The sequence below is a fragment of the Salvelinus namaycush genome, chromosome 37, assembly GCF_016432855.1.
Source record: "Salvelinus namaycush isolate Seneca chromosome 37, SaNama_1.0, whole genome shotgun sequence".
Taxonomy (NCBI): domain Eukaryota; kingdom Metazoa; phylum Chordata; class Actinopteri; order Salmoniformes; family Salmonidae; genus Salvelinus; species Salvelinus namaycush.
In genome coordinates, this window is record NC_052343.1 from 3,413,971 (window position 1) to 3,439,772 (window position 25,802).

General features: G+C 41.8%; 3 protein-coding genes across 4 annotated transcripts; 2 read left to right on the forward strand and 1 right to left on the reverse strand.

Moving 5' to 3' along the window:
* Window positions 1-713: 713 nt before the first annotated feature.
* On the forward strand, window positions 714-1,192 carry LOC120031338 (transcription factor BTF3-like). Its single transcript, XM_038977045.1, has one exon. The coding sequence runs from the start codon at window positions 726-728 to the stop codon at window positions 1,188-1,190; it is 465 nt and encodes a 154-aa protein (XP_038832973.1). The 5' UTR covers window positions 714-725; the 3' UTR covers window positions 1,191-1,192.
* A 586-nt stretch (window positions 1,193-1,778) lies between these two features.
* Window positions 1,779-11,630, forward strand: LOC120031382 (WD repeat-containing protein 26-like). Of its 2 annotated transcripts, XM_038977105.1 has the most exons (14): window positions 1,779-2,444; window positions 4,589-4,688; window positions 4,885-4,941; window positions 5,930-6,066; window positions 6,420-6,517; window positions 7,512-7,668; window positions 8,114-8,252; window positions 8,425-8,565; window positions 8,809-8,928; window positions 9,042-9,187; window positions 9,298-9,376; window positions 9,474-9,603; window positions 9,914-10,108; window positions 10,813-11,630. In XM_038977105.1, the coding sequence occupies exons 1-14, from the start codon at window positions 2,152-2,154 to the stop codon at window positions 10,833-10,835; spliced, it is 1,815 nt and encodes a 604-aa protein (XP_038833033.1). In that variant the 5' UTR covers window positions 1,779-2,151; the 3' UTR covers window positions 10,836-11,630. The 2 variants fall into 2 exon arrangements, with proteins under 2 accessions (XP_038833033.1, XP_038833032.1); XM_038977104.1 differs by lacking the exon at window positions 10,813-11,630 and having other exon boundaries at window positions 9,914-10,752.
* A 2,963-nt stretch (window positions 11,631-14,593) lies between these two features.
* On the reverse strand, window positions 14,594-24,058 carry LOC120031097 (protein cornichon homolog 4-like). Its single transcript, XM_038976675.1, has 5 exons — window positions 23,964-24,058; window positions 23,366-23,434; window positions 17,266-17,378; window positions 15,831-15,971; window positions 14,594-15,640 (listed from the first exon to the last, which is right to left on the reverse strand). The coding sequence occupies exons 1-5, from the start codon at window positions 24,030-24,032 to the stop codon at window positions 15,613-15,615; spliced, it is 420 nt and encodes a 139-aa protein (XP_038832603.1). The 5' UTR covers window positions 24,033-24,058; the 3' UTR covers window positions 14,594-15,612.
* Window positions 24,059-25,802: the final 1,744 nt, after the last annotated feature.

Below are 25,802 nucleotides of genomic sequence, written 5' to 3' on the forward strand. Positions count from 1 at the left end.
TAGCGTAAAGTTGTTGCATATGTTGAGAGTGTGACATCTGATCCATTTCATGCAGAAGTTGCAGAACCTAATGAACACTGTTTAAAAGACGTCTCAACCAATTTTGCTTGCTGAGAAGAGATCCCCTTTTTGATGTAGCTTGAAAAAAACTTAAAGGGGAAACCTGCAATTGCAACGTCCAGTTTTAGACTTTTAAATTAATGATATATAATCATTAAGTTATGCTACCTGTGGCGGCAGGTAGCCTAGTGGTTCGAGCATTGGGCTATAATTCCTGTGTTGACAAGATAAAAATCTGTCGTTCTTCCCCTGAACAAGGCAGTTAACCCACTGTTCCCCAGTAGGCCATCATTGTAAATAAGAATTTGTTCTTCACTGACTTGCCTAGTTCAATAAAGGTAAAAATTTAAAAAATATATACCCATTGATTATTGAAGAATATAACAAGTCTCATGACCTTCGGTCAATTGTTGTACCCCACACGAACTGTAAATATAAGCTCTAAACAATGTAATTTGAAACAAAAGCTGTATAGCCTCAACTTGGTTAATTCTATAATTTTGACGTCATGAATGGTCAGCCCTTGCATCCATAGCTCTTGTCCATGGATCTTGCTCCCCGCGTGCGTGCGCTGCTAGTGTGCAGGTCAGTTAGGAGCTCTAAAATACCTTCTTTCCTGCACTGTTTCTGCCATTCTTCAATGACACAAGACGGAAAAAATAATAATGAATCAAGAAAAACTTGCCAAACTTCAGGCACAAGTCCGCGACGGCGGAAAGGGCACTGCTCGCAGAAAGAAGGTTGTGCACAGAACTGCAACTGCAGATGACAAGAAACTTCAGTTCTCCCTAAAGAAACTAGGAGTCCTCTCTGGCATTGAAGAGGTGAACATGTTCACGAACCAGGGGACAGTGATCCACTTCAACAACCCCAAAGTGGAGGCCTCCCTGGCAGCCAACACCTTCACCATCACTGGCCACGCCGAGACCAAGCAGCTGACAGAGATGCTCCCCAGCATCCTCAACCAGCTGGGAGCAGACAGTCTGACTAGCCTCCGGAGACTGGCTGAGGCTCTGCCCAAACAGGCTGGAGATGGAAAAGCACCAATCGCCCCCATAGAGGAGGAAGATGATGATGTTCCAGATCTGGTGGAGAATTTTGACGAGGCTTCCAAGGATGAGGCAAACTAAAGGAAACAACAGACCTTCAGGAGAGTCTCAACAGGACTTGACTAGGCCGTGGGGTGGGGTGGGCACAAGGCGTTATTTTTCTTTCTTGCCACCCGATTTTCCAAATGCTATTTTGTGCACTACTGTCCGTGTCCAGTTTGAGAGTCAGTGGGAGATTGTATGTACGTTACTGTATATTGTCTCTCTGAGGTTCGAGGTCTCTTCAACAGTTTCCTCCGTGTTACTGAACCTTATTTCTTTGCAGTCTGGCTGAAACCATAATATCTGGAATAAACATTTTGCTATTGTCAACTTAAAAAAAAAATAATAATAATAATTTAAAAAAATAGCTCGTCTATGAATTTGAGAGTGGTTGCATTTGATTACAGTGGTTACATACAGCAGCACGGTCACGGTTATTGTTAGAACTGCAGATTTACCCTTTTATCGTAAACAAGTTATCATTTTCCCAATAGAAAATTAATCAAAATATAAAACAAATATAAAAAGGTCTATTAACTTGTGAAACAAAGTTCAGTATGAACATCAAGGGCGCCACAAATGGACTACCCGGACACAAGGTAGTGTCGGAATTTCCGGTGACGTCATTGCGTCTCAATATCGATAATGGATCTGCAGCTGTCTGGAGAGCAACAATAACAAGAGAAGCTCCGCGATAAAACGAGTTATTGTCTCGTCTCTGACACCTTTGCCAGCCCCAACTTGACATCATTCTGTCACCAACGCCCTTGGCGAATTAACTCTGGCCTCCGCTTCCTCCGACTCGGAAACCGGCGGAGCGTCGCCGCCACCGCGGAAGAAATACCGAGCTTCGGTGGTGGAGGGAGCAGGGGAGCTTGGGGCTGCAATTGGGTCAGCGGCCCTGTCTACAGTTGTGGGGATTTTAACTTTTCCCAATTCACCCGTTGCTCCTGTCATTCGATTAAATCCGCACAGTGTAGCCCACATCTACATTAATAACATGCAGGCCAACGGGGCAGGACAGGGTCAAGATTCGGAGCTGTCCTGCCTAAACAACAGTACGCAAAACGGAGAGTCGTCCTCCGCCGGGGGAGCTCACACTAACGTTAATGGACTATCCACAACAAACAATGGGAACTCTGTCAGTAACAACATCGGTATCCCAGCCCCAGCAGCATCCAACAACACCGTGTCTTCGGATGCAAACTCCGTGAAAAAGAAGAAACGTCTTTCTCAGTCAGAGGAAGATGTCATTAGACTTATAGGGCAACATTTACACGATTTAGGACTTAAGTAAGTAACGTTTGCTAACTTTCTAGCTAGCTGTCAGCTGATGCTAAATCATGTCCTTCATAATAACCGCGAATAAAGCAAGTCATCATGTTGACAGCGACTAGTTCGGTGAGATAAATAGAGGAGTTTTGTAGAGGTAAAATTGAATACAGCACGGGGTCCTATAGAAAATTGAAGGGAGAAAGATGGCCCGTTATTGCACAATTTAGCTGGTCTTGGTAGTAAGCTATCTGACGTTAACTGTTACTTTGGGGTCCAGAAATGGGACTTCATGAAATGACAAGAACATGCCGTTTTCTCGTTAAGTAGCCTAACACTTCCCTAATCATCAGCCATATGCAGACTTTATATATTTATATATATATATATTAATATATATATATATATATGAGGTCGACCGATGATATCGGTTATTGGGGGACCATAAAAAGCCGATACCGATTAATCGGCCGATTTTTATTTATATATATGTATATGTGTGTAATAATGACAATTATAACAATACTGAATGAACAATGAACACTTATTTTAACTTAATATAATACACAAATAAAATCAATTTAGTCTCAAATAATGAAACATGTTCAATTTGGTTAAAATTATGCAAAAACACAGTGTTGGAGAAGAAAGTAAAAGTGCAATGTAAAAAAGCTAATATTTAAGTTCCTTGGTCAGAACATGAGAACATATGAAAGCTGGTGGTTCCTTTTAACATGAGTCTTCAATATTCCCAGTTAAGACGTTTTAGGTTGTAGTTATTATAAGACTATTTCTCTCTATACCATTTGTATTTCATAGACCTTTGTCTATTGGATGTTCTTATAGGCACTATTGCCAGCCTAATCTCGGGAGTTGATAGGCTTGAATTCATAAACAGTGCTGTGCTTCAAGCATTGCAAAGAGCTGTTTGAATGGATGCTTATGAGCCTGCTGCTGCCTACCACCGCCCAGTCAGACTGCTCTATCAAATATCAAATCATAGACTTAATTATAATATAATAAACACACAGAAATACGAGCCTTAGGTCATTAATATGGTCAAATCCGGAAACTCATTTCGAAAACAAAACTGTTTTCTTTCAGTGAAATACAGAACCGTTCCGTATTTTATCGAACGGGTGGCAACCCTAAGTTTAAATTTGCTGTTACATTGCACAACCTTCAATGTTATGTCATAATTATGTAAAATTCTGGCAAATTAATTACGGTCTTTGTTAGGAAGAAATGGTCTTCACACAGTTCGCAAGGAGCCATCCAACTGCTGCATATACTGACTCTGCTTACACTGAACGCAAGAGAAGTGACACATTTTCAGGCACTGCATTGTTTATATGCAACGCAGGACAAACTAGTTAAACTGGTAATATCATCAACCATGTATAGTTAACTAGTGATTGTTTCGATTGATTGTTTTTTATAAGATAAGTTTAATGCTAGCTAGCAACTTACCATGGCTCCTTGCTGCCTGCACTCGCATAACAGATGGTCAGCCTGCCTGCGTGGCAGGCAGTCTCCTCGTGGATTGCAATATAATCGGCCATAATCGGCGTCCAAAAATGCTGACTACTGATTGTTATAAAAACTTGAAATCGGCCCTAATTAATCGGCCATTCCGATTAATCGGTCGGCCTCTAATATATATATATATATATATATATATATATATATATATATTGTTTTAAGTGTATTTAAAAAATATGTTTACAATGACATTACTCTTGCGAGTTGCCAAGACCATGGAAACTGGAAAATCTAGTCCAGAATACTTTGAGAATGTTTGGTTATTTGATAGTATTTGCATGTCAGTCAAGCCACAAGATCACGTGAAATCGATCTGTTTTCATTAAGAATTTAGAAAATTGAACGGTCATCATATTTGCCTCCAACTTTAAAGATATGTCTATGTATTTGATACAGCACAAGTCGAATTGTTTAGGACTTTGGCAAGTCATTGATAAAGATACAAGGATCACCCTATCAGGCATTGTGATATTGTACTTGACCAAGTAATAAGTTAGTAAACATGATTCAAATGAATTACTTCTTTATTGTTGAATTCCTCTACATAAAATAATGCTATTTGACTCTCCTTTTGCAAATACTTAGTATTTTTCCTTTGCACATGCTCTCCCTCTCATCTACAGTCAGACAGTGGACCTGTTGATGCAGGAGTCTGGCTGCAGACTGGAGCATCCCTCTGCCACAATGTTCCGCAACCATGTGGTGGAAGGAGAGTGGGACAAGGTGATGAAACCATTTGAGATGTTTTTATTTTTAGTCATCTAACTTTAGAGGTACACAACACATCTATTCTACATGTTGACTCGTTTTATTAATTTCTCTCAAACTTTTTAAACAACAATTTCGCTTATTAAGTTGAAATGTACAGTAGTTAGAAAACAGAAAATAACCAGTGTCTATTTTTTTTGATTGAATATAGGCTGAAAGTGACCTGAATGAGCTGAAAGCATTGATGCATTCTCCAAGTGCTATTGTGGTGAGCCCAACAGTGCTACAGTTAGTGCTGAGTTATTGGTGCATTTAGAGGTCGGTTTCATTTCGATTATATATAAAATAATCACTGTTTTCAATTATTGTTTTTAACATTAAATGCACTATGCAGTATGTGGGTTGAATGCTGTAACAACACAGAAAAAAACAATTAATAAAAGTCCCATGATGGTAGTGACTGCCCATTACTGCTTATCACTTATTAACCATAATCTATTCACATTTAATAAAATATTTCAGTTCTGTATTTTACATTTGTTTTAGGCCTATTTGATGGCAATTATTTAATTCCACGTCATCCCTGTAGAGCTGATGCTTATGCTGTCTGACAAAATCACTATTTTAGTAGTTCTTCACAGTAAATAAGGCATCCTTTTATGACTGCTGAATACCAACTATCAATCTTAGATGATGTATTTTCAGGTATCGATACCTCACGAAGTAACTGCTCTCTATCCCTCTTGATTGCGTGTTCTCTCTCTCTCTCTCTCTCTCTCTCTCTCTCTCTCTCTCTCTCTCTCTCTCTCTCTCTCTCTCGATTATGGTCATTGTAGGTAATTACCATGTGTTCTGCACAAAACTATGTAGAATATTGACCTGTTGGAAACTCCCTACTACATTGCGCTGTTCGGGCTTGATCTGATTTATCTCTAGAGAACCTGTGCATTGCGCTCACAGAAAAAACATGAATAAAATGGAATTCAAAAAATTGAACTGCAGCTTTCAATGAGTTGTTTAAAAAGCGAAAAATAACCGACATTTCGGTTAATCACTCAGCACTAGCTACAGTAGAATGCGGACAAGACATTGACACCTATTGCTTGTCAGAGTAAAAGAGTAGGATGTGTAGGCTACATTTTCCTCATAGACAAACCATTTTTGATATGTTTTAAGATGCATGTGCTTAACTCATAATGCACTCATATTTGTACATGTCCTTTCCTCCCCTGCCCGTCTTATTTTCTCCTCTATAGCGGATGAAGTTCCTGCTCCTGCAGCAGAAGTACCTGGAGTATCTGGAGGATGCCAAGATCCTGGAGGCACTGCAGGTCCTGAGAGCTGAGCTCACTCCCCTCAAGTACAACACAGAGCGTATCCACATCCTGAGCGGGTAGCTACCTCTGATCAACAGTCCTAATGCCCTACCCCACCCTAAATAAATGGCCTAGATCACAGAGCTAAGCCTCTTTTGAAATTGAAACCGCTGTCACTTGTAGTTACTTTTAAAAGGAATTTGATCCATCTCCATTGCAATGTGTGACAACTAACTATTCCATCAGTGAGGAGTGTTTGTGTTGGAGTATGGTCGATGGTATGGGATTTGATTATAGACACATTTTTGGCTCCACTTTGAATTTCAGCTGATTTTGAGTGAGCTAGAATAGCGGGATTCCTTGTCTGTCTTCGCGGTGCTGGGGCTGAGTCCTGCAGGGCAGCCTAATGCTGATGTCATCTATTTCCCAGGTACCTGATGTGCAGCCATGCAGAGGACCTGAGAGCAAAGGCAGAGTGGGAGGGTAAAGGCACTGCCTCCCGCACTAAACTCCTGGACAAGTTACAGAGTGAGTGCCATCTTACACGCACACATACACCCGCACATACACATCTCACACACACACCCCACACATACACATCTCACACACACACCCACGCATACACATACACGCCCACATATACACACCCACACATACACACCCACACATACACATCTCACACACACATCCCACACATACACATCTCACACACACACCCCACACATACACATCTCACACACACACCCACGCATACACATACACATACACGCCCACATATACACACCCACATATACACACCCACACATACACACCCACACATACCACGTCCTCACATACCACATCCTCACATTCAGCCTTCCCCCCAGTTTTGTTTAAGATGAGTGCACCTTTATTATCAAATGAATTCCTCTTGTTGGGTTCTGAGAATATGAAATATACGTATTCATGTCACTGAGGGAGAGAGGGGAATGTATAATGTTTACATTCTGTACGGATATATTATTGTTAGCCATCAGGGATCCTATGGGGGGAAAAAAGACACAGTCTGGTACGAGTCGACATGACAGCCGTGAGTTGGGGAGGAGTGAGCACTTTGGGGCAGAGGTCAGGTCAGATGAAGTGAGGAAGAACAGATATCACTAAAGTTCTGTCTAGCAACAGAGATGCATTGGCTGTTCAGATGTGCAGGAGGAGACTCAGCATAGGAGAAAGGGTTAAATGTCAGTGCTTGTGTGAATGTCTTTTGTCTTATGCAGCTGTATCGACCCAATGGGTGAATAAACTTGGTTTGAGCTTTATTAAGCGTCCGTGAGTTTTAATAGGTTCATTTAGAACCTGAAACTCCAGATTTGAAACAGAATTGATGGCCTTTAAACACAGATATTTTGTTCCTCTTCTTTTCCGAGTGACATTTTAAGAATGGACTTTCTTTTTAACAATTCATCGCTCTCCCTCTCTCTTTGTTCCCCTCATTCCTATCTTATCACACTGTGCCTCATTCCCTCCCTTCTCCTGTCTGTAGCGTACCTGCCTCCCTCTGTGATGCTGCCTCCGCGCCGGCTGCAAACCCTGCTGAGGCAGGCTGTGGAGCTGCAGAGAGAGCGTTGCCTCTACCACAACACCAAACTGGACAGCGGCATGGACTCTGTGTCCCTCCTCCTGGACCACGCCTGCAGCCGGTAAGGCTCTTCATTCTATACTCTGTCTGTATTTGTCTGTCCTTCCTGTGTTCATTCCCTTCATTTGGCCGTCAACATTGCCTTGCCTGGGACCTCAGCTGTAGTTGGAATGGTCTTACTTCCCAGGAATAGTTTGTTTTGCGTCTATTGTGGTTGTTACGTCACAAGATTGCATGTCTAGATTGTATGTATTCACGCGCCATTAACTAACGCTCGTTTTCTGATGTTCACATTTTCTAATGGAAGTGAAGTGCTTCATTTAAACCAATGCAAAAAACCTTAGCGCATTGCCACTATCTGCCCTGGATTTTTTTTTAAATGTATTAGCTACCCACGCTAGCTGGGTAGAACGTTCAGGGTGATAAGGTCTATACCTGGAATCAACAAAACCTTATTCTCTCCTATATGTCCTCTCTCCCTGACGTCTGAGTGTTGTTATCTACAGGAAACAGTTCCCTTGCTACACCCAGCAGATCCTCACCGAACACTGCAATGAAGTGTGGTTCTGCAAGTTCTCCAATGACGGCACCAAACTGGCCACGGGATCCAAAGACACCACAGTCATCGTGTGGCATGTCAACACAGTAGGAGCCTTTCATCATTACAGATGAACCATGATCATGCTGATAAGTGTATCAGGTTTTAGTAAACAGAGCATAAGAGAGGGGGGGTTTCAAAGGGGTGGCTGAGGCGGGAAGATGTGAACTTTGGGGGGAAATGATTAGCTGAGGTGATAGCTGTGCTGCTGATTGACAGGAGAGTCACCAGTTGAAGCTGATGAAGACTCTTGAGGGCCACGCCTACGGTGTCTCATACCTGGCCTGGAGCCCTGATGACACTTACTTGATTGCCTGTGGCCCCGATGACTGCTCAGAGCTGTGGCTGTGGAACGTACAGGTAACGTTGGATTGACTTTTTATCCGGAATGCTTGTTGTTCGAAAGATCAAAAGTCCTCTACAAAGTTCTGTTCCTTAATGATTGTGTTGCGGGTAAATTAGAGATGGCTTCCACATCTTACTCTCACCAGGATGGAAATGGCAGTTGTTATTGTCATGTTATTACTAGGCATTAAAAAAAAGGTTCCTTTTTTTTTTTTTGTCCCCCCTGCTCACTCACGCATGTCTCTTGTCATTGGCCAGACGGGTGAGTTGCGGACAAAGATGAGCCAATCACACGAGGACAGTCTGACCAGTGTGGCCTGGAATCCAGACGGCAAGCGCTTCGTCACCGGAGGCCAGAGGGGCCAGTTCTACCAGTGTGTGAGTGTCTTCTATCAGGGTGTGACCTGTTTGTTCCCAGCATAAGGGCAGATTGAGCTATTGTGTGTGTTGGACTAATCAGTGCATTGAGGTTGATATAACCTTATCCCCAGGATCTGGACGGTAACCTGCTGGACTCGTGGGAAGGAGTAAGGGTTCAGTGCCTGTGGTGCCTGGGTGACACTCGCACCGTCCTGGCATCAGACACACACCAGCGTATCCGTGGCTACAACTTTGAGGACCTTACGGACAGAAACATGTGAGTTAGTCCCATCCATTGTCGTATCTAATCATTGTTTCTATACGCACGAGGCCCATCCTGTGCTTCTGCAAGTTCTGTCATTTTGTGTTTGTGCTCCCCTTCCATAGAGTCCAGGAGGACCATCCAATCATGTCTTTCACAGTTTCAAAGAACGGGAGGTTAGCTCTGCTGAATGTGGCTACTCAGGTGAGTGGTTTGGCTTTTCTTTGGGGGGGGGGGGGGTTGGTTCGGATTATGCCGAGCTGTCTGAGAGTGCACCGGTCAATATTCTGTCTGTCTGTAGGGTGTGCACCTGTGGGACCTACATGACCGGGTGCTGGTGAGGAAGTATCAGGGCGTGACACAGGGCTTCTACACCATCCACTCCTGCTTTGGAGGACACAACGAAGACTTCATCGCCAGTGGGAGTGAGGGTAAGGCCACGTCCCCTTCTAAGTCGATCTCATCTGAGTCCAAATTATGCTTTGACTATTTGTAAACCTGTCGGTATAACCACACAAACTCACTCACACATCAGGGAAGTTTTATTAGCTCATGCAACGGAAAACGTTTTCAAACCGTTTGCAAAGGAAAATTAACGTTTATTTTTGGAAGGCCAAGTAGTCCCTCCCTGTTTTGGTCTGTTTTCTTCCATTTGTTGCCTAATGAACATGACCCAGGATAAGGTAGAGGCGAATGTTTAACACTCACATGGTCTGGTTTATACTGTGTGTCCATCTACAGATCACAAAGTGTACATCTGGCACAGGCGCAGTGAGCTGCCCATCGCAGAGTTGACAGGTCATACCCGTACAGTGAACTGTGTGAGCTGGAATCCTGTAGTGCCCGGTCTCCTGGCCAGCGCCTCAGACGACGGCACCGTCCGAATCTGGGGGCCCGCCCCTTTCCTTGATGTCCAGGACGCTGAGGGGCTAAACGGTACGGATTTATTTGACTGGTCATCGTACTTTTAACTAGTGGTCTAGAGCCCTCATTATATCTGCCATATGTTTTTAGGTTCAGTGTCTATTATTTCCATAGCCTCTACACTGTAATTATGAGACAAAATGTGGTGTAAAAGACCATTTGTAGGTTTTTAAGTCTATTGTGTAGGGGTGGACCAAGAAGAAAAGGTACTATACATGCAAATGCTCTGCTATTATGAACTCTTCATATAGCATTGTTGGGAGATTTAGAAAGCCATAGTCAATCAATCAACAATGTAACAAAAATATTTATCTTACAATATGTAGATTCTATAGGATTAGACCGGTTCAGATTTTATGTGAACAGCACAGAAATCATGAGGGCGGTTTACGGCGATAGGTGGGGATGGACTGAGAGTAGCTGAGGTGTGGTTTTAAAAGCTCATGTTCTAGAATAGTTATGACTGACAGCGCAATGTATAAGTACTATTCTATATAGATGTAATGTATATAAAAAATATCAAATTATTTTATTCTTGCTATGTAACTACTTTAAAAAGAAATGTATGTAAAATGTGTGTAGACTGCATGTAACAACAACATTTTTAAAAACTAAGTTTATTTTTGTAGTCCAAAGAAGGGGATGGGCAAAAATAAATGTTTAAAAAAATAAACTATAAATGAAAATGCTCTACTGTTTCTCTCTCTCCCTGAAAGAATGTTGTAACATGGACAGCTGATGGTGACCTTGGAGCTGAAGACACTACTTCTCGAATCCAGGAGAACAACACTAGACTCTAACGAATGAAGCAGAGAAACTATTGCGTTTTGACAGCCGCTTTCTGGAGGTTTGGCTCTGGGGCTGTGGCAGGTGATAACGTCACACACACACGGAGATGTCAGACAAATCACATAAATTAACTGATTACCCAGCAGCCACCTTGACTGTGACCTCCCACCTCCTCTTACCTGTCTCCCACCTTCTCTTACCTGTGTGGCTCACAGTGTCTGATGTCTGCACCTGTGTTCAGCCAGGCCCCATCCTCTTTTGTCTCAGAGCTAACCCCAGGACTGCCACCTTTCACCTGCCTCGTTGAGAGTTTATTATTTATTATTGATAATATTATTTATTGTCATGATTAGTACGTTGATATATATATAGAGAGGGCTGTAGTGGTGGAGAGTGGTAAGGGTATATATAGTGCTGTGAAACTATTTGCCCCCTTTCTAATTGTCACCTTTTGCATATTTTTGATACTGAATGTTATCAGATCTTCAACCAAAACCGAATATTAGATCAAGGGAACCTGAGTGAATAAATAACACAACCGTTACATACTTATTTCAGAAACAAAGTTATGCAACACCCAATGCCCCTGTTTGAAAAAGTAATTGCCCCCTTACACTCAGTAGCTGGTTGTGCCACCTTGACCTACAATGACTCGAACCAAACGTTTCCTGTAGTCGTTAATTCGTTTCTCATGTCGCTGTGGAGGAATTTTGGCCCACTCTTCCATGCAGAACTGCTTTAACTCAGTGACATTTGTGGGTTTTCAAGCATGAACTGCTAGTTTCAAATCCTGCCACAACATCTCAATTGGGATTAAGTCTGGACTTTGACTAGGCCATTCCAAAACTTCAAATTTTTTGCTTTTTAGCCATTTTCATGTAGGCTTGATTGTGTGTTTTGGATCATGTCTTGCTGCATGACCCAGCTGCGTTTCAGCTTCAGCTCACGGACGGATAGCCTGCCAATCTCCTGTAGAATTCTCTGATACAGAGCGGAATTCATGGTTTGTTCTATTAAGGCAAGTCACCCAGGTCCTGAGGCAGCAAAGCATCCCCAAACTATCACACTACCACCATCATGCTTAAGGTTTTTATTGTGGAATGCCGTGTTTGGTTTTCGTCAGGCGTAATTGGACCCATGTCTTCATAAAAGTTCTACTTTTGAAAATTCTGTCCATAGAACATTCTTCCAAGAGTCTTGATGATCATCCACATACTTTTTGGCAAACTTGAGTCAACTTTTTGGATGAGAAGGGTCCCATTATGTCCTGCGAAACACTGCATTCCACAGTAAGAAACTCATACCAACGGTCAAGCATGGTGGTGGTAGTGTGATGGTTTGGGGATGCTTTGCTGCCTCAGGACCTGGACGACTTGCCTTAATAGAAGGAACCATGAATTCTGCTCTGTATCAGAGAATTCTACAGGAGAATATCAGGCCATTGGTCTGTGAGCTGAAGCTGAAGGGCAGCTGGGTCATGCAGCAAGGCAATGATCCAAAACACACAATCAAGTCTACATGAAAATGGTTCAAAAGTAACACATTTGTCGTTTTGGAATGGATTAGTCAAAGTCCAGACTTAATCCCAATTGAGATGACACGAGCAGTTCATGCTTGAAAACCCCAAAATGTTGCTGAGTTAAAGCAGTTCTGCGTGCAAGAGTGGGTGAAAATTCCTCACAGCGATGTGAGAGACTGATCAACAACTACAGGAAGTATTTGGTTGGGGTCATTGCAGCTAAAGGTGGCACAACCAGTTATTGAGTGTAAGGGGGCAATTGCTTTTTCACACAGGGGAATTGGATGTTGCATTACTTTGTTAATACATTTTTTTTGTAAACTCAGGTTCCCTTCATCTAATATTAGGTTTTGGTTGAAGATTTGATATCGTTCGCTATCAAAAATATGCAAAAATAGAGAAAATCAGAAAGGGGGCAAATTCTTATCACGGCACTATATATCTATGTTTCTCTTCCAACAGGAAAGTCATTTTTTGGGGGGTTTATTCATTGCTGCCTCTAATAAACGTCTCAACGTATATGAGATTGTGGTTTTCACACGCTGGAAATAATTAAGTTTTTTTATTTCACCTCAAACTTTTAGCTATTTTTAAATGATAGGACTTACGGGCATTTTAACTGAATCGGATGGATATAAAATCCACAAATCTAAGTGAATCTCGGAGATGCTTCTATGGTTATGATGATTACGTTTGTTTAGTGTTTGTTTTTTTAACACAGTAAAATACCCTTTTAAATTGGATGTAGCTTTGTTTCCCCGAATTGGTGGGATGGTGAGATTGATGTGCATGTCGCTTAGGCCTCACTGCTGCCAGAAGAAACCATTTTGACCACCTGTGGTTCACAGCTAAATAGCATTTGATTATATGGTGGCTATGCTCTTACTCTTCAGAGTCCTTGCTAGACCTAGTGAAGCATGTGCTGAGGCTAACTTTCTAATGGGAACGTTTAGGAGGTTATAGTTGTGGAGAGGTTAGGTAGTGGGGAAGGAATTGCTTCAACTTGCTGTATCACCCTTAACAGCAATGGGGTTGACTCTGGGTTTTCCTTGACTTTGATCTCATTTGTGTGTCCACCATTGTGCTGTTTTCATTTGACCTCCATTTCCCTCTTCTCTCCTTGCCTCTCACTTGTTCTCTGTCCCTCACCTTTATCGCTTACGTTTTTGGTGTATCCACTTTTTTCTCTAGCTGTGGTGAAATGAGCATTTATTTGCTGCTTTGTTTGTTTTTCATTTTCCTGATTTATGTATTCAATACAGGCTGACATAAGTTTTTTTCAGACATTTTATCTGTTTTTAATGGCTTTTGTGAATTTTGTTACTATCGTTTTCTGTTTCATTTATCACTTCATCTCATTTTCCCCGTACTATCATTGGCCTCTTCAACCATTTCTTTTTCTATACGTTAATTTATTTTACCACAATTCATCATGTATGTGTAATGCATTTGTACACAAGTGTATCAGATAATTATGAACATGTACAAATTGTTCCTGTTGGATGGTCAAGCAAAATAAGCTTTTCTGATATGGTATGCTCTTTATATCTGTATATGTTATGGTATGTATAATGAGATCGTGTAAGAACAGTATATAGGCTAAGCATTTTTCTGTGACACAGATCTCCCCTGCATCAGGCGAGCGCCTGCCCACAGGTCATTACAGCCACCACCAGCTTGTTCTGTTACAGAAGACTAATAGATATAAAAAAAAATATGTATACACACGCCACACACCTCAGTACAGATCAAACACTAAAACAATCACAGATGTGGTGTTCTAGGTTCAGCTTATGCAAGTTCTTGTTCTTTTGAGACTTACCTTATTTTGGGGCTTCTTATTTCCCACTCCTTGCTGTCAACGCTTGGCGAGGTGAGAAGCCATTATTAGGTTTGTTTGTTAGCGGCCAGGTTCGGAAGAATCCATTTTGCATTTAAATGTGTTATTAAAAAAAGTGATTGTACTGTTACGTAATGTTGTGTAGGAGAAGATATGTATGCATATTTTCAATAAAGCATTCAGGGTTTTAAGGCCGTGAGTGATGGCTTTAATGATTAGCAGCGTACGAAACACAGCCACAGAAATGATTATATTCTCAGAACATGCATAAGTCTCCCGAGGTTTTCACTTTGTATTAGCCCTACCTCAATACGGGTTAATACAATCTCACAAGAAAAAGACACCAAAGTGTTCTCTTTCAAGTTTATTTATTTAAGAAACCCCACAAATTATTTTCAAAAGCAAAAATAAAACTCAACAGTCATTTTAGTTTGATTTAAACAATCGGAACACGCGCCCTTCCCCATGGAGTACATTTGGCTGGAACATGGTCATTCTCAAACTGCACAAATAAAATTTTCACATTGACGTGTAATAAATGTGCATCTGTCATACAACTATCATACAGACAAGGGCTTTGATTCAATCTGAAGCGCGATACAAATTTAAAGGCAATGTTCCCGCGTTCGCGGAGACTGCATTCATGATAAATGCTGCATGTCAGCTCAATTGGAAATTACCTTAAATGAAATTGCGCTACGGATTGAATCGTCCCCGAGGATATATTGCCCATTGATACACAGTCAGAGTGATGAAATAGGGTTGAAAACATTTTCCTATCCAGGTGCATGTATTCCCCTGAGAATACTTTTTGTTTTATAATACCAATCAAATGTGCACCTTTCAGCAGTCAGATCTATAACTGATCGATGTTAATAAGAGACTCTGCAAGAAAATATCATAGAAATAGATTGCCAAAACACAGATCAGTATTCTGCAAAGGATATTCAATTCAAGGATTTTCCAGCATGTTGACAAGAGACAAAAAAATAAATATGACAATCAAATATGGCGTTCGGCAGGCTGCAAGAGGATGTGCTAGCTGTTGTGATTGGCTCTTGGCTGTAAGTGCTCAATTGTATGCACCATCTAGCCTGTACGATTGTCATGTTTTCCATCTGCCCAGAGGAGCAGTGCGTGGACAGCATTGTTGGACACAGGCTGAACGAATGAACATACCCACGTGCACAAGCGAGCACACACACAATTCCAGGGCAGTTATGAGAACACAGAAGGAATGGGGGGGGGGGGGGGGGGTAAGGTCATGTGACTCCAGCTGAGCAGAGGACTGAGGACCAGGACATATTGAACACCGCATACTGATTAGTTTGTGATTTGGCCGATTGGATTAAAACGGCCATGGGGATCTCAATCGTTGATCAGTGCCAGGATCATGCTGTGGAGGAGAAAGGAAGCGTGTGACAAGTGAAGAAATGACTTGAAAACAAAACTTAAGCTCAGGCTAAACATCAAAGTTATCCTGTACGAAGCAATAAATGAAGAAGCAGTAAGATTAGCCATCTTAGTACTGTAACGTGTGACAGCGGCTAGCATACAGAATCCCAGACAGCAAGGCAGTCTCTTACCTGTACAGGTAGATGAAGAAGCAGAGCAGGTGGAAGCCGAGTTTGATCATGGACTCTTTCATGTGAGACTTTAGTTGTCCCCGGTTGTGGATCTCAGTGGGGTCAAACACCCCCATGTTTCCCATGGGCACCTTCCAAACCCTGTCGGATAAACAATAGGTAGAGGGAAACTAACAACACTTGAGACAAAAGAGCAACCATGGCATTGTAGTAAACTGCTTGGGGGTGGGATATATCTCTAAGAGTTGGGGAGTTTGAAAGGGGCTTACATGGGCTAGGGTAGTTATAGTATTATTTGTGGGTGCTGGACTTCCTGCTGAGCAGGGGGGCAGTATGTCAAGTTCAATAACATCACTTCCTCGTGTACATCTACCGGTTCCCCACAAGGAACTGTCATCTCTACAGTGCTATTACTCATATACACCAATGACCTGAAAGGCTCCGATGGGAACTGCTTGGCAGTGAAATATGCAGATGACACCACCAGATGACACACTGCATTTCCAAACAGAAGTAAACAGGGTTCATGACTGGTGCAATAACAACTACCTCAAACTCAGCTAAACTGCTCACTGATTTCTGGGGGAAGGCAGACACAGTGAGCCACCTAGTCCTGCTTGGTGAAGAGATAGAGAGTGTGGAGTTGTAGGTACCTGGGAACCATCATGGACAGCACGCCCTCTTTTAATGCCAACACTCAGAACATCAATAAAAAATATTAAACCACGACTGTACCTCCTGCGCAGACCGACAACTGAATGTCATCACCTAGATACTCTCCAACTACTACACCTGCCATATAGAGAGTGTGCTGACTTTCTGTTTCCTGGCCTGGTACGGTGGGCAGTCAGTGGCTAATAAGGGTATCCTCAGGCGGACTGTGAACCTAGGGTTCAAGCTCTGCGGGCTGCAATGCAGGGGGCTTCAGAGCCACTATGATAAACAGGCAAGGGACAAGGCCAAGAGCATCATAGAGGATCCCACACACAATCTTGCCCAATGATTTGAGCTGCTGCCCTCCAGAAGGAGATTAAGGGTCTCATTGTTCAGTAAGAATAGGAGGAAGGCAAGTTTCATTTCATTAGCTATCAGCCTGGTAAACAGTGGGACATAGGACAGATGCAGGCCCAATACACGGTCAGACAGTAGAATGTGAAAATGGAAATGTGTGATTTGTATACTAACTTTCCAGTTTTCAGTACTGCATGTAATTTATTGTGTTGTGTTTGTATGCTGACGTCACAAAATGAATTTCAATGTAAATTAAAAATAAAGTGTATCGTAAGGTTTACACACAGCCACTGATGACATCTCTGAGTGGACCCCCCTCACTCCTCATACACAAAAGTGGCTTTACTGTTTACATGAGAACAGAAGTTGCCGTTGACCATTAACATTCAGTTGTCATCTCAAACAGTAGGTACAGCGTACTTACCTGTACACGTTCCAGGTGGCCACAGGCAGGTTGAGTAGGAAGACAAACCAGTGAAGTGAGACAAGCATCAGCACTGTTGCCAGGGCCTGGCCTACCAGCTCTGGTACAACCCACTGCAGATACACATTATGAAAAGTATATGAGCACAAACATACAGGACACAATAAATAAAAAGACAACTGGAGACAACGGGCCACAGAAGTATAAGTCAGGAAGCTGAAAGTTACTAACTACATGTAGGGTAAATCCATTTGAATTCAGGAACTTTTTTGACTGCACCTCTTTTGGTTTGAACGAAACCTTCCATACATAGGCCTATTTAACCATTGTAGAAATGCTCAGAAAGTGACTTTTGAACTTGAATTCCAAAACATTCACGAGATAAGGGTGCTCAAAGTTAACCCATTTTGCATACCGCCGCCATACCATGTCGTCGTCACTGGAAAAGATAAACGGATGAGATTTATATCATTTAAAAGCTTACAAACAAGGTTGTCAAATTGTTTGATAATTTGTAGCTTTATTTTTGTAATGTCTTTTTATTTTATTTTACCTTTGTCAATGATCTAAAAACACTATTTGCATATGTTGTAGCTTAGACCCTATTTTACAAGATTTTTGTGTTGTGTCATCGGTTAAGACACAACATGCTCCTGAATACAGGGAGGGTGTCATGTTTTGGCTGATAAATGTACAAATATGGGAATAAAATTGAAATGTCACATTTCAAATGGTACCACAAAGATGGTTGGAGGTCCACACATCAGCGAATGTTGACTGGAATGAGTATATCTGTTGTTTTAAATTATACTGTCAATCGTCCATAGGAAACCTATTGAAATCATAGAAATATAGATAATAGAATTTACATAACTATTTACGTTGACAGACGACGGTGGGCGGTCATCTTTGTGGTAGTAATTAGAAGTTAAAATGTCAATTCAATTTAAAGGTCAATAGTGTACCAGCTAAATTGCAGTGGTCTGAAGGGATAGTTCCATTCTATGAATTCTATTTCTATGATTGAAATGACACCCACCCTGTATTCAAGAGCATGTTGTGTCTCAACCGATGGCGGGCACAACACAGAAACCTCAGATTATGTGAAATAGGATATATGAGAATATGAAAATATTTGAAGTTTATCAATTTTTTTATCATGTACATTAAAAGGTTTTAAAAAATGACAATTTGTATTCCAAAAATATTTTTCCAAGAAATAAAATAGTTTGACAAAACTGTTTGTAAGCTTTTAAATGATATTAAACTCAACTATCTTTTCCAGTGAAGAAGACATGGATGTCTCATGGTGTGGTGGGGTACGCAAAATTGGCAAACCGTTAGCACCTTTATCTCCTGAACCTTTTGGCAATCAGGTCCAAAAAGTCACTTTCTGACCCCTTTTTCCATGGGCAAAAAAAATTATGGAAAGTTTTGTTTAAATCAAAAAGGGATCCTGACAAAAAGTGATTTCATTCAAACGGATTTAGGGATGGATCAACATTTAGAATGGTTACCTGAAGGGAAATGGGGGAGGGTCATGCTTTTTCAATTTTAGTCAAGGGGAGGGGTTAGTATTCTCTTAATCTCGTCCAGGGGAGGGTTATGTAATTTGTAATAGATTGAAATGTCAATATTTCTCAGAGTTTTAGAAGTAGTTGCTTATTAGGCTATATATCAATGTGTGTCCGATACCGCCCCTCATCGCTGATTCTCCGGTGGGCACTCAATATCAAGTGCGCCTATAGGCTATTTAGTGTGGTCTCAATCAAATGATCCATAGCCTATAGGCTATTTAGTGTGGTCTCAATCAAATGATCCATAGCCTATAGGCTACGGAAGTGCATGCTTGAGAAGCACAGAGCAAAGTTATATTTCTAAGATAGCTGCTGGGATGGTGTAAATGAAACTAGGCTGCATTACACACTGCAATGTATAATCCAACCCTGAGCCCCGGCCTGCTCTGCTTTTGCAAATCAAAAATGTTTTTGTTTGCTGTCTAACCAATGGCTGTGCTGTGTAGGACTACAATGGCAGTTCAGGAGAGTCAAAGTTGCTATCACTTTATGTGTTAATTATTATTTGGGGTATAGGGGAGGGCTGATTTTTTTAAGCGTTTAGGTTTAGGTCAAATATATTTTACTGTAGGGAGGGCCAGACATTTTCATTTCAGAGAGGTCCGATTTTCTCCATGTAACCCTTATTTTAAATAATGTTCACTCCCTTAAACCAATACCAACATTAACTAAATATGAGGTTCTGTCTCATGTCTGCTCTGCACTCAGGTGCACAGCTGGTACTTATCACGGGTCCTATAGAGTACCACAGTATGAGTCATAATACCCATGAAATCAAGCGGTCGAACAGGGAAATGGTTCCAATACATTTTCCACCATTCCTTTTTCCCCATAGGTGATTTCAGAAACACTTAAAATAATCAAAGCAAAGTTTATTTGTCACGTGCGCCGAATACAACAGGTGTAGTAGACCTTACAGTGGAATGCTTACTAACCAACAGGGACATTTTTAAGTAAAAAATAGGTATTAGGTGAACAATAGATAAATAAATAAATAAAAAACAACAGTAAAAAGACATTGAAAAATAACAGTAGCGAGGCTATAACTGTAGCGAGGCTATATACAGGCACTGGTTAGTCAGGCTAATTGAGGTAGTATGTACATGTAGGTATGGTTAAAGTGACTATGCATATATGATAAACAGAGAGTAGCAGAAGCGTAAAAGAGGGGTTGGCGGGTGGTGGGACACAATGCAGATAGTTCGGGTAGCCAATGTGCGGGGGCACCGGTTAGTCGGGCTAATTGAGGTAGTATGTACATGAATGTAAAGTTAAAGTGACTATGCATATATGATAAACAGAGAGTAGCAGCGTAAAAGAGGGGTTGGGGGGGGGGGGACACAATGCAAATAGTCCGGGTAGCCATTTGATTACCTGTTCAGGAGTCTTACGGCTTGAGGGTAAAAGCTGTTGAGAAGCCTTTGGGTCCTAGACTTGGCGCTCTGGTACCACTTGCCATGCGGTAGTAGAGAGAACAGTCTATGACTGGGGTGGCTGGGGTCTTTGACAATTTTTAGGGCCTTCCTCTGACACCACCTGGTATAGAGGTCCTGGATGGCAGGCAGCTTAGCCCTGGGCCGTACGCACAACTCTCTGTAGTGCCTTGCGGTCGGAGGCCGAGCAGTTGCCGTACAAGGCAGTGATGCAACCAGTCAGGATGCTCTCGATCTTGCAGCTGTAGAACTTTTTGAGGATCTGAGGACCCGATGCAAAATCTTTTTTCGTTTCCTGAGGGGAATAGGCTTTGTCGTGCCCTCTTCACGACTGTCTTGGTGTGTTTGGACCATTCTAGTTTGTTGGTGATGTGGACACCAAGGAACTTGAAGCTCTCAACCTGCTCCACTACAGCCCCGTCGATGAGAATGGGGGCGTGATCAGTTTTCCTTTTCCTGTAGTCCACAATCATCTCCTTAGTCTTGGTTACGTTGAGGGATAGATTGTTATTCTTATACCACCCGGCCAGGTCTCTGACCTCCACCCTATAGGCTGTCTTGTTGTTGTCGGTGATCAGGCCTACCACTGTTGTGTCGTCTGCAAACTCTTTGACAATTAATGATGGTGTTGGAGTCGTGCCTGGCCACGCAGTCGTGGGTGAAAAGGGAGTACAGGAGGGGACTGAGCAAGCGCCCCTGAGGGGCTCCAGTGTTGAGGATCAGCATAGCAGATGTGTTGCTACCTACCCTCACCACCTGGGGGCGGCCCGTCAGGAAGTCCAGTTGCAGAGGGAGGTGTTTAGTCCCAGGGTCCTTAGCTTAGTGATGAGCTTTGAGGGTACTATGGTGTTGAATGCTGAGCTATAGTCAATGAATAGCATTCTCACATAGGTGTTCCTTTTGTCCAGGTGGGAAAGGGCAGTGTGGAGTGCAATAGAGATTGCATCATCTGTGGATCTGTTTGGGTGGTATGCAAATTGAGTGGGTCTAGGGTTTCTGGGATAATGGTGTTGATGTGAGCCATTACCAGCCTTTCGAAGCACTTCATGGCTACGGACGTGAGTGCTACGGGTCTGTAGTCATTTAGGTGGGTTGCCTTAAGTGTTCTTGGGCACAGGAACTATGGTGGTCTGCTTGAAACATGTTGGTATTACAGACTCAATCAGGGACATGTTGAAAATGTCAGTGAAGACACCTGCCAGTTGGTCAGCACATGCCCGGAGCACACGTCCTGGTAATCCGTCTGGCCCCGCGACCTTGTGAATGTTAACCTGTTTAAAGGTCTTACTCACATCGGCTACGGAGAGCGTGATCACAGTCGTCCGGAACAGCTGATGCTCTCATGCATGCCTCATGCATGCATAAGGGCTGTGTTTCATGTAGGCTTACCCTTGAGTGACTTTTTGATAACTGTGTAAATCTCTCTAGGATAAAGTGACTTTTATCAATATATTTGCCTGTATTTACCCACCAAAAATGAAACGCTAATTAGCTGCTAATGTGGCTATCATAAAGAACTACAAATGCCATGATAATCTGGACGGGGCTGCCGAATCAAGGCAAAGGTAGGAATCTCTGGATTTACAATCTAATGTTAGCTAAATGTAGTAATGAATAAATTGGCTAAATGTATTTAAATGTACAATTCTGTGAACTGCCTTATACATGTTTTAAATTGACACAATACCTGTTAGCAAAGGTGTCAGCTTTTGCGATGGTCTGCAGGAGCTTGCGGGGATTTGTCGTTTTGCATGTCTACTTTGATCTTAATTAGCATTTTCAAATCATAGTAAATAAAGCATAATATATTGATAAGTCCCCTTGTCCGAGATAGATTTACATAGTTATCAAAACATCACGACAGGGTAAGCCTACACGAAACCCAGCCCTTATTTTAAGTGTTTCTAAAAATCCCCCACGGGAAAAATTTATGGTTGAAAACGATTGAAACCACTTTCCTGTTTGACAGGTTTTATGGGTATTATGACACCTCCACTGTGGAATTCCACATCCCTTTTTGCAGTTGGAAATGTCCTGACCCTACCCAAATGCTCTGTCTAAACGTAAATACACTTCGCTTGCAATAGGATTTTGGAAATGTTTGGAACTTAATAAAAATGCTCCTCCATTTCCTGATTGCTAAAATTCTACGTTTGCATAATTTCAGTTTCTGACAAAACAAGCAAGTATAGTGTAGAGAATCATTGTAGCGTCTAAACTGCTGTGAAATATATTTTCCATAACCAAAATTATTGTATTTTCAGCTGTTTGAATGAAGATGGTGTACAAAACCTAAAGTAAAGACGCAACAACTAAATGTAACGGAAGCATAGGATGCACACACAGAACATATCTACCTCTTCTTAGACTTGCTTTCAATAAAAATGACAGGTCTATAACATACATTTCTATGTGAATTTGGCCCAGTGGCCAAAAAGTTACATATTGCAGCTTTAACTTTCATATCAGCGATGAAAAAACACAAAAGATACACTTACAGTACACAGTTTGGCAAAGTTACACCCTGCTGTGTAATTTTTATTTTTTATATATACTACAGACGGAATCTAATGTTCCAATGAAGGGAGTTCGATTTAGCTCGCCCGGTTAACCCGTTCTGTGGTCAAAAAGAATGATTGCATTCGTTTTGACCACAGGCTGCCTCCCGGATTTGTGGAGTGGGTAACAAGGTGGGATACCTCTCTTTATTCGCTGGGTGCTCTGCCAGCAATTACTTAAAACGAAATCCCAAATTCAAGATCATTGGGAAACGCCGGCACACCAAAATGTGACCCGGTGATGCTCGATTTGCGATTCACAAGTGTATCTTTTGGTATTTAAAATATTATTTCTCGCTAATGTGAAAGCTAAGTCCCAGAGGTTTCCAAAACCTTATCGCAAACGAGATTGAATGTTTCTAACCGTTAAAACAGTGTCGGGATTATAGTTTACAGTGAGCCAGCTGTGGTCTACACCTTTAACCGAGAGCCCTAAAGGATGGCTATGCCCCCTGGGTTCTCGAGAGCCAGCTAGCTGTGTGTACATGCAAAAATATATATTTGAAAGATGACCCATGACAACTGTGCTTACTCTGTTTAACTTCGAACAGCAGGCTCGTGCATTGATGTAGTCACACTCTAGATCGGAGAGGGTAATTATCTATTCATGAAGTTAAGGTATGTATACTGTCTGGGCAGAGATGTATCAGGCTAGCTATACAGTAACAGTTTCTCTCTATTCTGAATGTCAGCTAACTCAAGCGAGGAAGGAATTGAACACGTATGAATGTGTGAGAAACTAGGACTGACAGTCTAAGCAGTAACCACTGAACTTTTGCTAGGAAAAAACAAGCAGCAGATACCGCATCTAAAATATGTCAACACTGCTGTAGACAGCCAGAAGATCGGCATTTTAAAGTGCAAAGGACGAACAGGACGTTGGCTCACTGGCCCTTGCTGGCTAGTTCGCCAACGTCCGTTTATCAAGACAGCAGCACGGATTGCACGGAAGCAGCACGGATTTGATTGATCCGTTTGATCATAGTTAAATCACTGGCAACGTTAACTAGCACCGACAGGTACAGACAGGTACCCACAAAGCACGAGCACTAAAACGTATTGATTATAACAAAGAATACCAATAGAGATCCAGTACACAATGTATTAGCTAATGTTCAAGAAAAGGATACGAAGTACACCGCCAGAAAAATCAAAGCACAGCAGTCGACCAGCGATAGAATGAACACAGCCGCCTCCATCTTTCGTTTTCCGCATTCACTGCTATTTCCGGTTATTTTGAAAATTGGTGCAAATTGTTAGTTAGCTTTTACCTATGCTGCCACCTCTCGTACTGTAGTCGATAGTACAAACTACCGCCCATGAGACAGACCTACAGTATCTTACAAATAAAAATAGCCTACAGTAGTAAGCATAGCCTGCAGTGAACAACATGTAGTTCAACTATCACCGCAAGTTTAAGACCATATGCTATTCTCCTTCTTTACGTCTGGTCTTAACAAGAGATGGGTCACCGTTGTTAGATACTTGTTAGATACTGTTTTACTTTATTTATTTGGCGTGGGCTACGGCCAAACAGTAACCTGTGTTGAGTTTGGTTAATAAACCTGGAATTCGTAAACGCAATCCATTAGTTCATTTAGGATCTAGCCAGGTCATTACAATATTTTTACTGACCAGAATATTACGTATTTTTCTGACCACCATACGACCAGTTGGTCATAATTGTGACCACTATATTATGTCCTATGTTATGCAGCCTACTGGTCATAGTTAATCTGCAACATATTCTTACATTTTAAAGAGATCAAGCAATGGCAAAAACAAATCTACATCACAAATTTGAGCACATCTGCATTTAGTAATTGTTTCAAAATTCACCCACAGACATTACATGCATAGAAAGACTATATAAAGGCCAATTGGCTTATTTGTTTAATCATTCATAAGCATGGTTTGATGGGGTAGAGCCTCATCAAGGTCCTCTGAGCACAGAAGGCGATCTGGAGCGTAGTGGCTCTCTTGAAGAGTCGTGTGATGGGTCAGATCTGGAGCGTAGTGGCTCTCTTGAAGAGTCGTGTGATGGGTCAGATCTGGAGCGTAGTGGCTCTCTTGAAGAGTCGTGTGATGGGTCAGATCTGGAGCGTAGTGGCTCTCTTGAAGAGTCGTGTGATGGGTCAGATCTGGAGCGTAGTGGCTCTCTTGAAGAGTCGTGTGATGGGTCAGATCTGGAGCGTAGTGGCTCTCTTGAAGAGTCGTGTGATGGGTCAGATCTGGAGCGTAGTGGCTCTCTTGAAGAGTCGTGTGATGGGTCAGATCTGGAGCGTAGTGGCTCTCTTGAAGAGTCGTGTGATGGGTCAGATCTGGAGCGTAGTGGCTCTCTTGAAGAGTCGTGTGATGGGTCAGATCTGCAGTGAAGAGAATCAGCACATTACATCTGTATCAATTTTATATTTTAAAAGAAAACTAGAAAAGGACATTCTTGAAGAAACTTTGTGGACTCAGCTGCCTATGGGTATTTCCATGGTGGTAGTTGACTAATTTTGTGGCAGTTATAGCTTAGAGATGTCTTAAAAAAAGAGCAAGTTGCTCATATACATAGTTTACATCCTACACCACCGCGGTCAGGGGCATATTTTAGAACTTTCCAGAGGGCCCGCAACACATTTTCTGTTTTCTGGCTTTTCATGGCACTTATTGTAAGCATAAAAAGAGAAGAAAATAAATTAATGATTGGCATACTGTGGGCATGCAGGACATTGTCATGACTTTTCCTTCAGTAATCTGATGACTTATTTATTTAATCCACTAACTATGTTTAATTGTTACCCGATTAAATTAATAATGTTAACTCATTAGGATTTGTGGCACCACAGAAGAGGTTAAAGAGTTACCATCTCCTGAATTAAACTCTATAAGGTATATATATCTATTACATCGATAAACAGTCATCTTATTAATCATTACCTCCTTGCATCTGCAAAAACCCCAGCCTTGCTCATTATTCAGTA